Source organism: Gorilla gorilla, chromosome 4 (assembly GCF_029281585.2).
Source record: "Gorilla gorilla gorilla isolate KB3781 chromosome 4, NHGRI_mGorGor1-v2.1_pri, whole genome shotgun sequence".
Taxonomy (NCBI): Eukaryota; Metazoa; Chordata; class Mammalia; order Primates; family Hominidae; genus Gorilla; species Gorilla gorilla.
The window spans coordinates 138,056,934-138,078,388 of NC_073228.2; the positions used below are offsets into that span (position 1 = coordinate 138,056,934).

Genomic DNA, 21,455 nt, shown 5'->3' on the forward strand with positions numbered 1-21,455 from the left:
ACACATGTTATAGTTTCCTATCTCTGGTACAGACAACAAATTGGAATTAAGTGAGACAACATATGGGACTTTATTAAATAAGGTGAATTTGGGACAAATGAAAGGTGAGATGAAGGCAAAGTATTGTCAAGGGATGATCTGAGCCTGAACAACTCAGTGAATGTGAAGAGAAAACAAGATTACATGTGAATATAGATGTTAACTGGAAAAGGAAGGAGAAAAAAAGGGAGCACAAGGAAGAAAAAAAAATCAAAATTTGTGAGCCATCTCAAGCCATCAAAAAAACTTCATTCTATTGTAGGAGGGAAGCTGGAAACAATGGCAGAGTAATTTTGTGTTAAGAATTAAAGTACTAGCTCCAGTTAGGCATATAAATGACAATTAGAAGGGACAGAAGTTATGGTTATGTCAGCAGCCTCCAGTGAGCTAGGATATAAACTAAGTCTTTTCAAGCTGAACAAATATATACACATTCAACCCATTTAAGTGAAGAGACACATTTAAGTCCACAAAAGCAAACTTAACTATCTACTATATAACTTACTTTTTATTGAAAGTATCTTGCATTCATGATGGATGCTTTCTGGGTTTTACCACATACTTTAATGTTAAAAGTTAAATTATTCTTTACATGCAAGTAGTGTGAATAATTTTCTCCACATGGGAACACTAATTATAAAAAGATGACATCCCACATGGGTTAAGTGTCTTTTTAATTGAAAAGCTAACAAACTGTCCAGTTACATTTCTCCCAAAAAACCACAAACTGGGTAGTAACTGAGTCTCTAGGCAATATATTTAAAACTAAGAGGATTAAAAATAAAATTAAAGAAAAAGAAAACAAGTCCTCAGATGCAATGAAGGGAGCCCTGCTACATACAGGCTAATCAATACAGTGGTACTCCTTGACTGCAGGAGGCTGGAAGACATCCTAGTAGCTCCACTCAGAACATTTACTTCAAGAAGCCTTTTTCCAGTTTCCAACTCATGAATAAAGATAATATTTTGTTAATTCTATTCCAGAAAACTTTTTTGCAAGTTGTTTTATTTACAATGCCAACTTTTAAAAGGTCACTAAAGTTAACTGGACAATAAACTAGGCAGACATTGCTTTACAAAAAAGAGGGAAAGCCCAAAATGCCACTTATAGAGAACCCACAGTTCAGTTTTATTCAGAGCAAAGAAAAAAGAAACTTTCCATCATACTAGAAGAAACTTGGCCATAAGGTTTGGGATCTGTGCTCAAACTACACATGCAATGAGGACAATATTCTGCTAATACAATTGACTTGCTGCTGCATTTGCCTACTGTTTGTCTAATATTAACAATTATAAACAGAGCAGTGCAACTAGTATTTGGAACAATCCTTACAGTGTTACTGTGTCAGGCACAACATTTCACTTCTCTTCACACCACTGGTTCTCTTTGCGTACCTAAAAGAGATGGATATAGGGAAGTACCTTAACTTGAGTAGTCTTTCCTAAGACTTATAAATACTATCTACTGATTCATCGATAGCCAGTGAGTTGAGTCAGAAGAACAGATGGAAAATTAGAACAACACCAGGTTAAGACTATATTTCCGGATTTCCTTTCTTTGCCTCCCATGGTTTTTATTCTGCCCTGCTGAAATTATGAACAAAGCAAAGGCAATGGGCAATTTACTAAAGTTGACAGAGCAAATTCAGTTAATTCATTCACATTATTTCAGTCTGTAGTCACGTCAACAAAATCATTCTGATCTATTCTTTCATTTCCTCCCCTCATTAAGTTGCTCTAAAGTACCCTAGTATATACTTCTCTCTAGGGCCTGCTTTTCTGATGTCAGATATGTATGGTCTATACAGAAAGTTGCAGGTGCCAAAACTAGTAACTGTTAATACATTAACAAGAGCTCTTCTCATTGAAAACTAATTGTTCTTATGCTTAAAATGCAGTATCATCTAAGTGTTTAGATTCATAAAGACAGAACAGTAAGAGTATGTTTAAGACACATAAAGTACATATTATCCCTAAAGTATCAAGACTACTTGATACAGTCACCTCTTTTCCTGGCATGTTATAGGTGTTAGTCCCTTTTTAAGAGCATGTGATCAAAGACAAAACTGTGTGCTACCTACCTGGGCTTCCTCCTCTTCAGTAAAGTCATTTTTGATATTGAAGGTCTTGCGAATCTCCTCAGGAGTTTTCCCCTTGATCATATTGGCAACAGTCTTGCATGTAACATCAAGCAAACCTTTGATGTCTAAGTAGTTTGCAGCCTGTAAAGAGACAGTTGTTTTCCTTAAAGTATACTTGATGTTTTAAACTAAATCCAAAGTTAATGATTGACACTCCGTATCTAATAAAGCTTAAAATGCTAATTTTAAGAAATTAAACGGAGAAGAATAAATCACTCCTAAGTTCTTCTGTGAAAGACTTTTATGTGACCTTCTTTGTTATACCTCTATGATGTTGAATCCTTCTGCTTCCTTAACCAAACTATACTAGCTCAAATGTGAAATAACGGCCACTACTGTTGTGTATGTGTGTACACATGCACACAAATACCACATCAGGTCTTGGCAAAAATATTTGTCCACACTTAAAGAGTTCAAACGTAAGGAGTTATAGCACTATATTGATCTCATTTTAAAAAATAGGTTTTGGTTCCATTGACTTTATTGTTTACCTGTTTTCTATTTCATTGATTTCTGCCCTTTAATATTCTCATTCTTCTGTTTACTTTGTAGTTAATTTCATCTTTTACTATTTTAAGGTGGAAGCTTAGATCACCGATTTGAAACTTTTCTTCTTTTCTAATAATATAGGTATTTCATTCCATCAATTTCCCTCTAAGTACTTCTTTAGCTGCATCTCACAGATTTTTCACATGTTTTACTTCCACTCAGCTCAAAATACTTTCTTTTTATTTCTTCTCTGACCCATAGGTTAGTGCAAATGTGTTAGTTTAAAAGTAGTTGCAGATTTTTCCAGATACCTTTCTGTTTGTGATTTCTAATTCCATTGCAGTCAGAAGACATACTTTGTATGACCTGAATCCTTTTACAATGGAGACTTTTTTTTTTAAGACACCGTCTCACTCTGTCACCCAGGCTGGAATTCAGTGGCGTGATCTCAGCTCACTGCAATCTTTACCTCCCAGGTTCAGCCGATTCTCTTGCTTCAGTCTCCCAAGTAGCTGGGATTACAGGTGGGTGCCACCTCACCCAGCTAATTTTTTTTTTTTTTGAGACGAAGTCTCGCTCTGTCGCCCAGGCTGGAGGGCAGTGGTGCGATATCGGCTCACTGCAAGCTCCACCTCCCGGGTTCATGCCATTCTCCTGCCTCGGCCTCCCGAGTAGCTGAGACTACAGGTTCCTGCCACCCCACCCGGCTAATTTTCTGTATTTTTAGTAGAGACGGGGTTTCACCATGTTAGCCAGGATGGTCTCGATTTCCTGACCTTGTGATCCGCCCACCTTGGCCTCCCAAAGTGCTGGGATTACAGGCGTGAGCCACCGCGCCCGGCCTAATTTTCGTATTTTTAGTAGAGATGGGGTTTCATCATGCTGGCCAGGCTGGTCTCGAACTCCTAGCCTCAAGTGATCCACCTGCCTCGCCCTCCCAAAGTGTTGGGATCACAGGCGTGAGCCACCGCGCCCGGCTGAGACTTGTTTTATGGCCCAGAACATGGTCTATCTTGGTAATATACACTTGAAAAGAATATGTATTCTGCTATCATTACATATAATGTTTTAGGCCAGGCGCGGTGGCTCACGCCTGTAATCCCAACACTTTGGGAGGCCTAGGCAGGTGGATCACCTGAGGTCAGGAGTTCAAGACCATCCTGGCCAACATGGTGAAACCCCATCTCTACTAAAAATACAAAAACTTAGCTGGGCATGGTGGCTCATGCCTGTAATCTCAGCTACTGAGGAGGCTGAGGCAGGAGAACTGCTTGAACCTGGGAGGTGGAGGTTGCAGTGAGCCAAAATCATGCCACTGCACCACAGCCTGTGTGACAAGAGTGAAACTCTGTCTCAAAAAAAATATATATATATAATATTTTATAAATGTCCATTAAGACAATTTGGTCAATAGTGTTATATGAAGTTATCTGATTTCTGTCTAGTTATATTAATTGAGAGAGGTGCTGAAATCTCTGTGATTGTCACTTTGTGGACTTCTTTGAGTTCTATTGGGTTTTGTTTCACTTCTTGGAAGTTCTGCTTCTAGCCAGATAAAAATTTATAATTGTTATGTCTTTTTAAAAAACTGATCCCCTTATCAGTATGAAATAATCCTCTTTAACCCTGGTAATATTCTTTGCCTCCAAACCTATTTTAATATAGTCACTCCAGCTTTCTTTTGATTCGTGTTAGTGTACTGTATCTTCTTCCATTCTTTAAACCTAGTTCTGTCTATATATTTAAAGCAGGTTTCTTACAGACAGCACAGCTAAGCTTGCTTTTCTGATCTGGTAATTTCTGCCTTTTAACTGTGTTTAGACCATTTACATTTAGTGTGTTACTGATATGTGGATTTAAATATGGCATTACATTTGAATTTAGAGAGTATTAAAATTCAGTGTCAATGAAGTTAGCAAATTTTAAATCTATAAGAAGTGTTTAAAGGCTCTACAATAGAGCTATCTTACACATTAAAAACTTACCAGAATGAGTTCAAAAAGTGTTCCTTGGTCAACTTTCAGGAATTCTTGGTCCCAAACAGGGATATCATCTGTTCGCTTTTCTTTGTTCTCATCATCTTCAGGAGGAGGAGGGTCATCCTTGTGGTGGGTGCACCACTGAATGACCTACAACAACAAAAGTTCATTCCTCTGTGGCACTTTGTCACAAGGTACTCATTCCACTGCTGGGACAACTTATCCCTATACTGGAATAATAACTAGCTAGAGGTTGACTTGAGCCATTAACAGCCAAGCTTGAAAAACAAAAGTGAAGCTTGAAGAATCATTATAACCCTAGAAGGGAGAAGATCTTACTAGATAAAAGCAAGCCATGCAGACAGAGTACTGTACTTGACTACATTAAAAAGCTTCTATGCAAAAAGAAAAGTTAGGACAATGACTGGAAGATACCTGCAATATGTACAACAATGATTAGCTGAGAGAATATAAAATCTTTCAAAAATCATTAAAGAGAAATGGGTTAATGATATGTACAGCCAATAAATGAAATCTGAATAGCCAAACATAAGGAACACTCAACTTTACCAGAAGCAAAACTAACACTACAGATACTTCTCTAGATTGAAAAAAAATCAAGAAACTGATACTAATTGTTGGGCAATAGTGGAAAGGAAACACAAACTCTTCTAGAGAGTCTAAATTGGTATAACCCCTTTGAAAGCTAATCCAGCACTCCTCAGAAAAGCTGAATATGTATATATATTGTAACCAGCAAATTCCAAATACCCCAGACATATGTGTGAGACTATCTGGTGCAGGAACAAAGCAGGAAAAGCCCCAAAATTCCCTTAATAGGAGAATAATTACTCCATAAAGTTTCAGGAAGCTGATTACTTAGACTATCCATACCAGCATAAAGACCAAAATCAATACTGAAAGTGTTTTCAGTTGTAGAATCCAGGCAGTGGCTACATGGGTGTCTACTGTGTAATTCTTTCCATTTTTCTGTATGGCTAAAACTTTTTCATAGCAAAATGTTGGAGGAGTAAACAATGCTGAGAGAAAATGGCAGAGCCAAGAAACACTGCCAGGATACAAAAAAAAAAAAAAAGAAAGAACAATTTCAATAAGGAAAAGCCAAGCAAAGGGTTGTTTGTTTGTTTTTGAGACAGGATCTCACTGTGTCACCCAGGCTGGAATGCAGCGCCGTGATCATGACTCACTCGACCTCCTGTGCTTAAGCGATCCTCCCACCTCAGCCTCCCAAGTAGCTGCAACTACAGGTGCATGCCACCACACCTGGCTCATTTTTGTATTTTGTTTTTGTAGAGATAAGGTTTCATCATGTTGCAAACTCCTGAACTCAAGCAATTCACCCACCTTGCCCTCCCAAAGTGTTGGGATTACAGCTATGAGCCACTGTGCCTGGCCAGCGAAAGGTTTTTGTTTTCGTTTTAATTTTGAGACTGAGTTTCACTCTTGTTGCCCAGGCTGGAGTGCAATGGCGCTATCTCGGCTCACTGCAACCTCCACCTCCTGGGTTCAAGCGTTTCTCCTGCCTCAGCCTCCTGAGTAGCTGGGATTATAGGTGCCTGCCACAACACCCAGCTAATTTTTTTTAATTTTTAGTTGGCCAGGCTGGTCTCGAACTCCTGATCTCAGATGATCCACCCCCCTTGGCTTCCCAAAGTGCTGGGATTACAGGCGTGAGCCACCGCACCCAGCTAAGGGTTTTTAATGAAATAAATAATAGCTTTTTAAGAAGTATTCCAACTATATAAGAAAATTTAAAAACATCAATTAATATTTGCTTATCCAGGCATTTTTAAAACTCTAAACCTGGGCACAGTGGTTCATACTTGTAATCTCAGCACTTTGGGAGGCTGAGGCAGGACTGCTTAAGGCCAGAAGTTCAAGACTAGCCTGGGCAATATAGAGAGACCCCGTCTCTACAAAAAATGATGATAATAATAATAGGCTGGGCACTGTGGCTCACATCTGTAATCCTAGCACTTTGGGAGGCCGAGGTGGGTGACTTACTTGAGCCCAGAAGTTTGAGACCAGCCTGGGTAACATGGTGAAACCCTGTCTCTATGAAAAATACAAATATGAGATAGGACTGGTGGTACACACCTATGGTCCCAGCTACTCAGAAGGTTGAGGCAAGATAATCACTTGAGCCCAGGAGGCTGAGGCTGTAGTGAGCCATGATCGTGCCACTGCACTCCAGCCTGAGCAAGAGAGTGCGATTCTGTCAAAAAAAAAAAAAAAAAAAATCACTACCACTACTAACAAAAAATAAAAATTCAAAAATAAAAAACTCTTAAAAGGATATATAAAGAAACTAATGCCTAGGTTCACAACGGGTGGTGCCAGTAAAAAAGAAAAACAAAAAAATGCCACATTACTTTGTGGGGGGAGCAGTTTCCAATCAGGTAAGAGACAGGGAAAGGAGATTTTATTGTACTTCCATAGTTTTGGCATCATGTAATTATTCTTCAAAATATGATATATATTCAATACAAACAGGCTTAAAAAAAAAAAAAAAACTTCTCGGCTGGGTGTGGTGGCTCACACCTATAATCCCAGCACTCTGGGAGGCCAAAGGAGACAGATCGCTTGAGCCCAGGAGTTCTGGACTAGCCTCGGCAACATGGTGAAACTCCATCTCTACAAAAAATACAAAAATTAGCCAAGTGTGGTGGCATGTGCTTGTACTCCCAGCTACTCGGGAGGCTAAGGTGAGAAGATCACCTGAACCCGGGAGGTAGAAGGTGCAGCGACCCATGACTGCACCACTGCACTCCAGGCCAGGCAACACAGTGAGGCCCTATCTCAAACAAACAAACCAAACAAACAAAAAACCCCCAAAAACCAAGCACTTCTCATTCTCAGAAGTGGCCCTACATCACCCAACCCTTTAACTCTGACCTTATCTACTCCCTTCTTGCTCTAGCTTCCACTAAACTCCTTGCCTTTCCTAAAAAGGCAGGGCATGTTCTTGTCTTAAGGTCACTGTACTTGCTCCCAAATCCCAGAATTCTTTTCCCCCAAATATTCACGTCTTTGTTTAAAAGATTATCTTCGGCCAGGCACGGTGACTCAAGCCTGTAATCTCAGCACTTTGAGAGACTGAGGCGGGCGGATCACCTGAGGTCCGGAGTTCGAGACCAGCCTGGCCAACATGGTGAAACCCCATCTCTACTCAAAATACAAAAAATTAGCCGGGCGTGGTGGCGCACGCCTGTAATCCCAGCTACTGAGGCTGAAGCAGGAGAACTGCTTAAAGCCCAGAGGCAGAGGCTGCAGTGAGCCAAAGTTGTGCCACTGTACTCCAGCCTGGGCAACAAGAGCAAAACTCCATCTCAAGAAAAAAAAAAAAAAAAAAAAGATTATCTTCTCAGTAAGACATCTCCTGACCATCTTTATTTTAAAAGCAGCTAACTGTTCACCTACTCACCCCTTTAAATTCCCCATTCCCTTCTTTATTCTCCATAGTTTTTCCACTTGATGTATTTCTTATGTTGCATGTTTCCCCACCCCTTCAGATCATAAACTCCAGAAGGGCAGAGATTTTGTCTCTTTGGTTCACTGCTATACCCCCAGCTTTTGGATGGCATTTGAATGTACCGGGCATTCGACTACAAGCAAAGATCTTTTTAGAAACATTTTTCATTAGTATAAAATAGAATATGTTAATTGCAAGACATATTCAGAAGTCATAAAGAATGAGATCTAACTAGATAAAATAAAGCCTCTAAATCGTAACATGAATTAACGTAAGACAAGCAAACTGGTAGAAACTTTTAAAGAGTTCTTATAAAAAGCCTATTAGATAATACCACTGAATTGTCACTTAAAAATGGTTAAGGTGGTAAATTTTGTTATGTGTATTTTACCACAATTTTTAAGCTCATTAGACAACAACATGGATGAACCTTGAAAACATTATGCTAAGTGAAATAAGCCAGATACAAAAGGACTAATATTGTATGATTCCATATATTATGTATCCAGGATAGCTAAATTCAGATACAGAAAGTAGAATAGTGTTTACCTAGCGTAATTTTTTTTTTGAGGGGGGAGGGTGTACCGAAATTGGAAGTTACAGTTTAATGGGTACAGAGTTTCAGTGTGGGATGATAAAGTTCTGAAAATGCTTAGTGGTGATAGCTGCACAACACTGTGAATGTAATTAATGTCACTGAATGGTGCACTTTCAAAAAGTGAAAATGATCAATGTTATGTATATTTTATCACTATTTTTCTAAGACCATTAGGAAAACAGAGAAATGAAAACAGACAATGCAGAAAATGTAAATGGCCAGTAACACATGTAAAAACATTCACACTTTGGGAGGCCAAAGCAGGCAGATCGCCTGAGGTGAGGAGTTCAAGACCAGCCTGGCCAACATGGTGAAACCCTCATCTCTACAAAAATAAAAAAATTAGCTGGGCATGGTAGTGGGTGTCTGTAATCCCAGCTACTCGAGAGGATGAGGCAGGACAATCACTTGAACCCAAGAGGCAGAGGTTGCAGTGAGCTGAGATCGTGCCACTGCACTCCAGCCTGGGCGACAGAGTGTCTGTCTCAAAAAAAAAAAAAAAAAAAAAGCCAGGCTCGGTGGCTCATGCCTGTAATCCCAGCATTTTGGGAGGCCAAGGTGGGCAGATCACAAGGTCAGGAATTCAAGACCAGCCTGACCAACATGGTGAAACCCCGTCTCTACTAAAAAATACAAAAATTAGCCAGGCGTGGTGGCGAGTGCCTGTAATCCCAGCTACTTGGGAGGCTGAGGCAGGAGAATTGCTTGAACCTGGAAAGTGGAGGCTGCAGTGAGCCGAGATTGTGCCACTGCTCTCCAGCCTGGGCAACAGAGTGAGATCAAAAAAACAAACAAACACAAAAAAATTCAGGTTAGCCAGGCATGGTGGCTCCACCTGTAATCCCAGCACTTTGGGAGGCCAAGGCAGGGAGATCGCCTGAGGTCAGGAGTTGGAGACCAGCCTGGCCAACATGGTGAAAACCTGTCTAATATAAAAATTAGCCAGTGTGGTGGTGGGCGTCTGTAATCCTAGCTATTCGGGAGGCTGAGGCAGGGAAAATTACTTGAACCCAGAAGGCAGAGGCTGCAGTGAGCTGAGATCACATCACTGCACTCCAGCCTGGGCGACAGGGCGAGACTCCATCTCAAAAAAAAAAAAAAGATGCTATATATTAACTAACATAGACATATCACCTTTCATTTTGTTATATGGAAAAAAAAAAACATAGAAATGTATAGTTTGCTACCTTAAGAATGGGGGAAAATGCCGGGCGCGGTGGCTCACGCCTGTAATCCCAGCACTTTGGGAGGCTGAGGTGGGCAGATCATGAGGTCAAGAGATCAAAACCATCCTGGCCAACATGGTGAAACCCTATCTCTACTAAAAATACAAAAATTAGCTGGGCATGGTGGCGTGTGCCTGTAGTCCCAGCTACTCAGGAGGCTGAGGCAGGAGAATCACTTGAACCTAGGAGGCAGAGGTTGCAGTGAGCCGAGATCATACCACTACCCTCCAACCTGGCGACAGAGCAAGACTCTGGTCTCAAAAAAAAAAAAAAAAAAAGAATGTGGGAAAAAATATACTTACTTGTTAATACCTGTATTACAAAATACTAAAAGGATAAATTGCTACCTGAAAGGGGACTGGAATAGATAAGGACAGAAATGGGAACAAAGTGTTACATATTCCTTTGACTTTAGCCGTTTCAAAATTATAAATCTAAGAAAGACAGTAACGATTCAATTCCACCATGCTCTAGAAGTGGTATCTTTACAGAAGACTATTTAACAGTATCTATCAAAATTTAGGTATATAAGCCAACCTGTGATCCAGATATTCTACATGTAGATCATCCTTCCTAGGGAAGTGTTTGCATAGGTAGACACAGTACAGATGCCCAATAAATGACAATAGTCAACTGTGGCAAGAAAGCAGACAGAACTTTTTTCTGTATATTTTAAGAACATACAAACATCACTCAAGTAAGTGTTTAAGAACATTCAAATTTAAATGTAATTTTAAGCAGTAAATTATAAAATTCTAACATAGATTGTTGAATTACTTGTATTAATCAATTAGTGTTATATATTAAGCAGAATAAACTTAAACTCTTTAAAGACCTTACCTTTTTTAATATTGCTGCATTCACATTTGGTAGAGGAACTGGGTCATCATCTCCTTCATCATCCATTCCCAAATCTAAGAAAACCAGAAGAAAGTTTCTATTTCCTAATTCCATTATAGTACTTATACCAACCAGGCTATGTCTCAAAACATAAGAGTCAGCCCCCATATCCATGAGTTCTACATCTGTGGATTCAACCAACCACAGATCAAACATATTGGGAAAAAAAAATGGATGGCTGTGTCTTGCACTAAACATGTAGACTTGTTTCCTTGTCATTGCTCCCTAAACAATACAGTATAAAAACTATTTGCACAGCATTTACATTGTATCCGGTATTGTAAGTAATCTAGAGAGGGTTTTTTTTTTTTTTTTTTTTTTTTTGAGACAGATTTGCTCTGTCGCCCAGGCTAGAGTGTAGTGGCCCCATCTCGGCTCACTGCAAGCTCCGCCTCCCGGGTTCACACCATTCTGCCTCAGCCTCCCCGAGTAGCTGGGACTACAGGCACCCGCCACCACGCCCGGCTAATTTTTTGTATTTTTTAGGAGAGATGAGGTTTCACCGTGTTAGCCAGGATGGTCTCGATCTCCTGACCTCGTGATCCGCCCACCTCAGCCTCCCAAAGTGCTGGGATTACAGGCGTGAGCCACCGCGTCCGGCCATCTAGAGAGGATTTTAAGTATACACAGTGATGTGCATATGTTATATGCCAATACTACACTGTTTTATTATAAGGGACTTGAGTATTGGTGGATTTTGGTATCCACAGGGGTGTCCTGAAACCAATCCCCCATGGATACCAAGGGACGACTGTAACTTGTAAGACATGTCTGAAAGAATATAAAAAGGACTTTACTTAGAACAGCTCTCTTAGGAGCATTTAAAAATTGGTGGCTCCTAATGATGGAGTCCATGACCACCCAAAACTATATAAACTTGTGTGAGTACACAAATAAAGGAATATTACATAAAATAAGTTCTTAATTGGCAGGAAAAGTGATTTAGTAAGTTGGGCTTGAATGACTGGGTAGCCATCTGAAAAAATTAAAGATGGACCCTTTCCTTACCCTTTATATCAAATTCTCCAGATGAACTGTATTTTAAAAAGTAAAATAATGAAAACTATTACAGGTGATAAAATCTCAATCTATTCAAATCTGAAACCTAGAGATGTGTATACATATACACACTAAAAATACTAAAAATGCGCACACACACGCACAAAACAGATCATGCAGCCACTGACAAAAACAAGGCAGGGAGCTCCAAACATAATGGTATGATCCTAAGATTAAAGTTTTTAAACTAGGTTAAAAAAGAAAATTATCCGAATAAAAACAGAAATACACTTTTTTCCAACAGGATATATGAGGAACAGTTAACAATATTATGGGTAAGGAAGTTAAAGAACATGGGTTAAGGGACATAATTACGGGGCTATCAATAATCCAGGCACAAGATGATAGCCTGGACAAGGTCTGTAGCTAAGGAGGTGGTAAGAAATGACCTAATTCTGTCTGCATTTTGAAGGTACAGACAATAGAATTTGCCAACAGATGGCAAGTAGAATGTGAAAAGAGTCAGGGTACACTAAGGTTTATGGCATGAAAAGGATGAAGTTGCCACCAATTGGTAAGGGGAAGGCTGTCAGAGGAACTATTATTTTTAGGAAGAGAGGATCAAGAGCTCTAGTTTCATAAATGTAAAATACTAGATATCCAAGGGCAGTTGTATGTTCAAGTCCAGAAATCAAGAGAAGAAATCACAACTGCAGGTAAGTTTGGGAACTGGAGTATAGATGGTTTATAATGCTATGAGACTATCATCAAGCAAATGGCTGTGTATAGATATAGCGAAGAGGTCCAAGGATGAAGCCCTGGGGAACTGCAGGCTTTAAAGACTGGAAGACAGAAGGGTGTGAGGTAAGCAGTAAGTGGAATTTTGGGAACCAAGTCAAGAGGGGAATAATCAAGCATCAAATGATGTCAACAGGTCTAGATAAGAACTGAAAACAGACAATGCACTTGATGACATGGGGTTCACTGAGCTTTATAAGCAGTTCCAGTGGAGTGGTAAAGATGAAAGTAGATTCAAAAATAATTCATGTTATCTTGCATGGATGGATTCACTCATCTCCCCTCTCTTCTCCCTCCCACCAATGCCTATCCCTGATCCTATCTCAGCTTAGAGTGAAACTGTAAAATGACAATGTCTCATGTAAAGCTCTATGTGGAACAAGTCACTTATGTCTTTCCTGAACAAGTATGCAATCTTTTTAATCAGGTGAGAGAAAGAAGTTATAAAATGTAAAATACTTTTATCTTGAGAACTAAGATATTAGAGGAAACATACAGAAGACCAGCTTGTTTAGATCCAAATGTAATTTGGAACGAGGCTTAACTCACATTAAAAATTAGGCTTTTGGCCGGGTGCAGTGGCTCACGCATGTAATCCTAGCACTTTGGGAGGCCGAGGCAGGCAGATCACCTGAGGTCAGGAGTTCGAGACCAGCCTGGCTAACATGGTGAAACCCCGTTTCTACTAAAAATACAAAAAAATTGGCCAGGCATGGCGGCTCACGCCTGTAATCCCAGCACTTTGGGAGGCAGAGACAGACGTATCACAAGGTCAGGAGTTCGAGACCAGCCTGGCCAACATGGTGAAAACCCGTCTCTACTAAAAATACAAAAAACTAGCCGGGTGTGGTGGCGCATGCCTGTAGTCCCAGCTACTCAGGAGGCTGAGGCAGAAGAATCGCTTGAACCCAGGAGGCGGAGGTTGCAGTGAGCCGAGACTGTGCCATTGCACTCCAGCCTGGGTGACAGAGTGAGACTCCGTCTCAAAAAAAAAAAAAAAAAAAAAATTAGCTGGGTGTGGTGGCGCATGCCTGTAATCCCAGCTACTTGGGAGGCTGAGGCAGGGGAATTGCTTGAACCCAGGAGGCAGAGATTGCAGTGAGCCCGAGATTGCGCCACTGCACTCCAGCCTGGGCAACAAGAGTGAAACTCCATCTCAAAAAAATAAAATAAAGGCTTTTATGACTGTAAAGGATAGTAAAGCTAATTTTTTATTTTTTGTAAAGACAGGGTCCTGCTATGTTGTGCAGGCTGGTTTTGAACTCCTGGGCTCAAGTAATCCTCTTTAAATCCTGTAGTATTTAAAGTAAGGATGTACAATATTTTTTGCTTTCAGACTAAATGCACAAGTAGCAACAGTCATTCCTTTAAGCTATTTAGTTTCAGGGACTTCTGAAAGACACTTGTATCCTGATACTGTACCCTGGACCTGAACTAATCATTCAATCCACATGTAAATGTGCCAAGAGTCTCACTTCTGATTGTCCTGTGGATTAAAAGGTTTTATTTTTGTTTTCTAAGTCACATAAAACCCATAACCAGAGATACTGCAGGTGGAAAACAAGAAAAGCAGAAAGTTGCCAAATTCAAAAGACTCCAGCCCTCAAGAGGCTAGAATCTTATGTAAGCCATTGGTACTTAAGATAAAACCATTCACTTCTGATTCCCAAAGGCAACGGAGTAAAAGAATAACTTAATTGTTGCTAACTGCCTATCCGTCCACTTACTTCAGTGATCAAAGCTGGCACGGTAAGTCCTCAAGATGCCCTATGTTCTTAAAATTGGCAAATGCTTCCTTGAAGCAGCACAGGACAGATTAGTGTGTCAGGCACCAAGATAAAATAAAGAACACTTTCAATGCCAAAGCAAGTATTTAGGCAGCAATTCGGGTATCAGCTTCTACATCTTCTGGATAAAACCTTACTCACCTGCCTTTTAGGGACACTTGGATTGCTTTCAGTTTTTTTTAGTGAGCACAACATACTTCTTCATTCAATAGGTACTTGATGAACAGTGACTGTGGGATGTACCAAGGAGTTTACAACTTAATAGAAGTTATCTTAAGTTACCAGAATACAGGACTTTAAGGGCCACCATGATTGGTACCAATTACTAAAGAGAATTCTAAGCTTTTATCAGAAAACAGAAGTCACCCACTTAGAAAACAAAACAGAAGACACATCCTCTGCAATTCAGCTTCTGCCTCTACCACACCTAAGTATCTGCTGCTAGAAGTCCTCTAACTTATTAACTATGAAATCCTAAGGACCAGTCTACAGTATATAAATCTGGCAATCACTCTAGTCACCTAGAAATGTCCCCTTTTCCCTTGGCTTCCACAAATCCTACTCTACTAATTCTCTACTACTGATTTCTATACTCTTAGCACCCCAGCCCCAACATCATCATCTTCCAGAGTTAAACTCCCATAACCCAATATATAAAACAAGTCTACTTATCTCTAGCAGTCTAATTCTGGGGCCAATATCCACAAACTCAATCACCTAGTAGACTGCTACTAGTAGATCTTCTGAAGGAATCTCAAACATGGTTTAAACTCAAAGTCATTTTCTTCTCCATTCCTCTCAAACCCATTTTCAGCTCTATCAACTACAGTATCACAATTCCATCCCACCCCAACTAAAAACCGTATTTTCACTTTCCCTAGCACACCCTGTCTACTTTACTTCAGAATGATCTCCCAAAACATTCTAATTTTACTAGATTTGAAATATCACCTCGGCTGGGCTTAGTGGCTCACGCCTGTAATTCCAGCACTTTGGGAGGCTGAGGTGGGCAGATCACCTGAGGTCAAGAGTTTGAGACCAGCCTGACCAACATGGAGAAACCTCGTCTCTACTAAAAATACAAAATTTGCCTGGCATGGTGGCACATGCCTGTAATACCAGCTACTTGGGAGGCGGAGGCAGGAGAAGTGCTTGAACCCGGGAGGCAGAGGTGGCAGTGAGCTGAGATCGTACCACTGCACACCAGGCTGGGCAACAAGAGCAAAACTCAGTCTCAAAAAAATAAATAAATAAAAGAAATATCCTCACCAGTATTACATACTGCAATCTCTTCAAGACTCAAGAATAACACTAGCCAAGATGTTCCCACAGCGCCACTTGGCGCGCAACTTTATTAATGCACTAATTACACCATGTGACAAGTTTGCCTTGTTTGTGTCTGACTTCCCTCCTAGTTTATAAATCCTTCAAGGGCAAAGGCCATGTCTCACTTACCTTCTTTTCACCAGCACCAAAGCTTGGCACATAACCCTTCTCTTCGTTCAAGTATTTATAATCTACTGATCTTTCCCTACATAAAAAACCTCTGACATTTAGGTACTAAAGAACACTCAATACTACTAAGTTTTTTTCATCAATTCCAGACACTGATTTGTATCACCCCACTGGTAATACTAAAAAGAGATCCACATTAGTGAAAGTTTCAAGACCTGTTTTCTAACTCACTTCCTTATGCTGCATATATACTTTGTAGTAGTTTCAGAGGAATGACAAAACAGACAAAAGAGAAAGCTTGTTTAAAAAAAAAAAAAAAATTCTGCCTGGCACAGTGGCTCATGCCTGTAATGTGGCTCTTCCCAGTACTTTGGGGTGCCGAGGTGGGAGGATGGCTTGAGTCCAGGAGTGCGAGAACAACCAGGGTAACATAGGGAGATCCTGTCTCTATAAAAACATTTAGGCTGGGCGTGGTGGCTCACGCCTGTAATCCCAGCACTTTGGGAGCCTCAGGCGGGTGGATCGCAAGGTCAGAAGATCGAGACCAGCCTAACATGGTAAAACCCCATCTCTACTAAAAAATACAAAAATTAGCCAGGCATGGTGGCGTGCACCTGTAATCCCAGCTACTCGGGAGGCTAAGGCAGGAGAATCACTTGAACCCGGGAGGCAGAGGTTGCAGTGAGCTGAGATCATGCCACTTGCACACCAGCCTGGGCAACAGAGCAAGACCCCGTCTCAAAAAAAAAAAAAAAAAATTAAAAAATCAGCTGGGGCAGGGCGCGGTGGCTCACACCTGTGATCCCAGCACTTTGGGAGGTCGAGGTGGGTGGATCACCTGAGGTCGGGAGTCCGAGACCAGCCTGACCAACATGGAGAAACCCCGTCTCTAACAAAAATACAAAATTAGCCAGGCTTGGTGGCACATGCCTCTAATTCCAGCTACTCGGGAGGCTGAGGCAGGAGAATCACTTGAACCAGGGAGACGGAGGTTACAGTGAGCCGAGACTGCACCATCGCACTTCAGGTTGGGCAACAAGAGCAAAAAAATCCGTCTCAAAAAAAATCAGCTGGATGTGGTGGCATGTGCCTGTAGTCCCAGTTATTCGGAAGGCTGAGGTGGGAGGACTGATTGAGCCCAGAAGGTTGAGGCTGCAGTGAGCCGTGACTGCACCACTGCACTCCAGCCTGGGCAAGAGTGAGACTCTGTCTCAAATAAATCAATCAATAAATAAAATCTACACAGCAATCCACAGAGCTCACTCCCTCCACTGAAATAAGGTGTTCTATTCAGCCACCATTATAGGACGGTATCTCTTTTCCAAAGACCTTAATTTCTATCACTGGAACTTATGAATCCAAATTTACTTGAACAGAAATTAACCATTGCCTAAGGCTTGGCAATCACTTCAATGTTTATTTTACCTTATGATTTTATCCATTTAATGAGAGAACGACCCTCACTAATTCAGACAATGCAGAAAGGATGACCTGTATCAGAAAAATGTTAAGTTATAAAGAAAAAAATGTAAACTTTACCTCTTCATACTCTCAAGCACCTTATGACAGGCTGCTGCTCATATAAATTTGATATTCACAAACTATCTCAAATTACACATTTCCTCCCACCCAGGTTTTCCAATGAACTTACCTTCCAACATGGTCTTAATAGTCACAGATTGTTTGGCAATTTCCACATCAACTTCAAATATCTCTCCATCAGAACTCTGCAACTTAATTGAAGGCATCTAAAAAAAAAGGACATTACATGTAAAATTTAAGAGAGAGAGTTCTACATGACATTTCATCAGCTACAGCCCATCAGAAGGCTCTAACTCATTGACCACAAAGTTCTAAGAACCTACAATACATAACCCTGTAAAGCACTGTTGTAAGCAGTTATTCACAGGTTAGTCTCCGAGTATTTCTATTAAAATATTTTCAAAGTATAACTACTAGGAACAGAAGCTTTTAAGGCCTGCCCTACTGAACTCACTATTGGTATACATTTAATAAAACATACATATTTGTATTTGCTTTCTGCCTGCCTTTCGTCTCCCACTGAATACTGGACTCCATCTGAACAGTTAACTGCCACAATTAACTACATGCAAACCCGAGGAAGGTCAGTCCAAAACAAACAACGCTACCAAATAAGATAGAAATTTTCCCCACAGTGAGTCCTACCTGTGAAGATGAGTTCAGATCCAAAGAGTACATCAGAATATGCTCATTTATGTCTGAGGCAATGCAAGACCATATACACGAGAATAAAATGATTTAAAGATAAGCAGATGTGAGTACAATTCCCTAAATCTAGTTAGAAGCTTCATTTCAGAGCCCTTTTTATCTTTCAGTACTGACTGTCCAGGTGACCAACTTTGAGATCTCTTGGCAAGATCTCCATAATAATAACCTATTACTTGCTCTGAAAACGCATTTATTAATTCAGATTAATTATGAGTCGTTAGGAAAAAGATACAATCTTACATAAAAAGTTAAGCATTTAATTTCAAAGGACTTGAGTTCTGGCAAAAAAAAAAACACGGCATTTAAAATTAAAAGTCCAACAATTTCTTACCATCTTCAAATTCTTTTTTTTGAAAAAGAAAACATACAAACAAGGAAAACAACAACAACAAAAAGAATAGCAATACCTGGTACGGATTAATTCAAGGCCTCTTAAAACTCACATACAACTTTTAAAAGGCCCATGCTTCTCAAGTATTCATAATCCGGTGATGTCACTATTAACTTATGGCACCTCTGAAGTTTTCTAGGTGTGTTGTATTAAAAATCGCATATATTTTCCCAAAAGTGTATCATTTGGCATTTAAAACATGCATCACACCCATTTTATGTTCAAAGATTTATGACCCATTACATCGGTTAAAATATTCATTCAGCTTCTCTGAGACAATTGTCGCCAACCCCAAAGCAAACAGGTTGTTAGGCAAAGGAAGCAAAAAAGTAAAGCATGTTTTAAAACCAGCCACTGAAATATCCTACTCTCATCCATGGTTGGAGAGAATCAGATTTCACTTTGCGATTCACAAACATGTCTGCTTCTCCATGTTGCTTAGCGCTTGCCAATAATGCAGTTGTCCCTGCTTAATGGAGAAGGACGCAGAGTAGAGGACCCTTCCTGTGACAAGACCACAACAAAAGGTATCTCCAAATGAAAATATTTTAACGTGAGCCCAATTTTTAATTATAAAACATTTAAACATGTAATTTTTATATTAGATAGTACTGAAATGAACAGTGCAGAATCACAAATCTAACAATGCAGTTGATTAAAATTACTCTAAAAGCAACACGACCGTTTCATATTTCTTTCAAATAACTCAAGATAAGTGCTTAGTCATAGTCAAGTTCGTGGATTGGGTTACTCTTAAGGGAGTTGAGACCTTACTAAATAGCAGCTGGTCAATCGGTTAATCTGTAATTCGATGCACTTGGTAATACTAAACTCAAAGATAAGTTTTAGTGTTACAGTAGAATAAAGTGCAAAATTTTTAAGTAATAATGGATGAAATATTTATTTGAAATGCTTTCAAAACAATTCCATTCTAAAGAAAGAGGCCTAAAGGCTCCTGCACTTGTAATAATTCTCCATGGCCAGCATAAAGCGGGTTCTATCACATCATATAGGGAAAAAACCCCTGCGTTTTAAGTGACCCGAAATTCTGACACTGCTTTTTAGACTGCACAGTGGAGGAGACGGTATTGTTCTATGAAACGGATACATTCTACTGTCACGCTCTAAAGGAAAAATGCATGTCCCTAAAACCCAAACGTGAAGTTTCCATTAAAAGTGAACCAAAGCAGGTGGACGTTCTATTTCTTTAAAAGCCAGACACCTAGAGTTAAGTTATACACAGCTAAGGCTCCTACAAGTCACACCACTCTGACGATGGTATCTGCTCAACGACTCCAAGTCATGGCAAAACAACGCTAAGAAATATTCAGATGGAGCAGGCGGCTATGTGCAGAAAGCCGGCGCCCGCACACGGTTAGCCAGGACCGACCGGTAGCTAGTGACGCCAGACACGGTGGAGAAAGGATGGGAGCCAAGAACCGGGTGGCCTCAGACCACCACCGCAGCTCTCCCTCCCGACCACAACAAAAGCCAGACACCGACACACGCCCACGCTCACGACAGCCAAGGGACCCCCATTCACAACCCCGCCGCCACCCCCGCCCTGGTCCCCGGGACAGTAGACTTAAGACCAAGAGAGGCCCCCGGCCGCAGCCTGGGCCTTGCAGCCGAGCTCCGCGCCGGCTGACGCTCGGCCGGTGCAGAGAAGGCCCAGCCCGGGGTTCGGCTCACTTATGGAGCGCCGTGAGGACGCCCGGCCAGAGGAGGCCTCGCTGAGTCGGGGGCGGGGCGGGTGAACGGAACCTGGTAGTGTCTCCCGAAGAACGGGGTCGACAACGCGATCCACCGGGCCCGAAAGAAGGCCAGGCCCAGTCACCGCCCGCCGCGGGCAGGCCCAAACCGCAGCGGTGAGGTCAGCCGGCACGCAATCCGGTAGCCACGACCCTTTCCAGTTCGGTGGGCGGCTACTCACGGTGTTCGGTGTTAAGGAGACGACCGGCGTGAGGCTGACGAGAGCCGGGAGGCGTTAGCGGAGGAAGAGAAAAGCAGAAGACGAAGCCACTACAGCGTCGCAGCGCGGCGCGGCGCGGCGTCTGCTTTATAGGAGAGGGCGCAGGCGCCGAGGACCCCGGGGCGCGCGGCGTCACACCGCGGCTGGGCTGGCCGCCGAGATCGCCTGACGGCAGGCCGAGGACGGCTGGGCGGGCCCAGGCCGGGAGGCGGCAAGGAGCTGCCGGGGGCGGCTGGCCGGGGGATCGGGGGGCCGGAAGAGCTTTCGCCTCTCCCCAGCTCTGAAAGCGCCGCGCTGTCTCGTCAACTGGGTGCCGGACCCCGACTGGCCTAGAAAGGTCTTTCAGGCAGCGGTGCCCTAAGCCGAGTGAAAGACCCCAGTTAAAATGCCTGGAAAAGACAAAACCGGGCTTGTGTGTGCGTCTCTGTGTGTGTTCCTGGGAACAAGAGAACGGGGCGTGTGTGTGCGTGTGTTCACTCCTGGGGGGGACTGCGTGTGTGTGTACGCGCGTGTGTTCATTCCTGAGGTGTATGTGCGCGCGCGGGTGTGTGTGTTCATTCCTGGGGTGAGGGCGGGGGTGGGCGCTTGTGTGTGTGTGTTTTACTACTGAACTGATACAGCTTGTCCAGCTTCCATTCTCCACGGTAACCCTCGGAGGTGAAATAGTGTTAGCCTTTTCGCCTCTGCAGTGAGGGAACAGGTTCGGAACGGTTAAGTGGCAGAGCTAGGATTTGAACCTTACTCCACAATTAGGTGCTGTTAGCCCTTATTTCCTACTATTGACTTCTAAAGAGGCTTCCATGCCAAACATAGCCATAGTTATAGGGAAACCCCAAGTCTAGAGAGATGGCTCCATCTAGCAGTAGGTACCCATTCCTTCACTAAACATGCTTTGAGCCCGACGTGCGAGGCGTGGTGCTGGGGATTCCGCTGTGAAC

The 21,455-nt window shown here is 41.7% G+C and overlaps 1 protein-coding gene across 2 annotated transcripts; it reads right to left on the reverse strand.

The window, feature by feature from the left end:
- Positions 1 to 1,144: 1,144 nt before the first annotated feature.
- SKP1 (S-phase kinase associated protein 1) lies at positions 1,145 to 20,722 on the reverse strand. Of its 2 annotated transcripts, none has more exons than XM_004042506.4 (6): positions 20,479 to 20,722; positions 17,556 to 17,652; positions 10,806 to 10,879; positions 4,655 to 4,798; positions 2,121 to 2,261; positions 1,145 to 1,434 (listed from the first exon to the last, which is right to left on the reverse strand). In XM_004042506.4, exons 2-6 carry the CDS (start codon positions 17,650 to 17,652, stop codon positions 1,399 to 1,401), a joined length of 492 nt encoding a protein of 163 aa, XP_004042554.1. In that variant the 5' UTR covers positions 20,479 to 20,722; the 3' UTR covers positions 1,145 to 1,398. The 2 variants fall into 2 exon arrangements, with proteins under 2 accessions (XP_004042554.1, XP_055242598.1); XM_055386623.2 differs by having other exon boundaries at positions 20,310 to 20,622.
- Between the last annotated feature and the right edge of the window lie 733 nt (positions 20,723 to 21,455).

Excerpts from the sequence above, each read along its gene's own strand:
- SKP1 (XM_004042506.4), bottom strand. The coding sequence starts at position 17,652 with ATGCCTTCAATTAAGTTGCAGAGTTCTGATGGAGAGATATTTGAAGTT. Across the intron at positions 10,880-17,555 it reads TATTAAGACCATGTTGGAAG|ATTTGGGAATGGATGATGAA; the intron begins GTAAGTTCATTG and ends TGGTTTTCTTAG. Across the intron at positions 2,262-4,654 it reads CACTTTTTGAACTCATTCTG|GCTGCAAACTACTTAGACAT; the intron begins GTAAGTTTTTAA and ends GTCTCTTTACAG.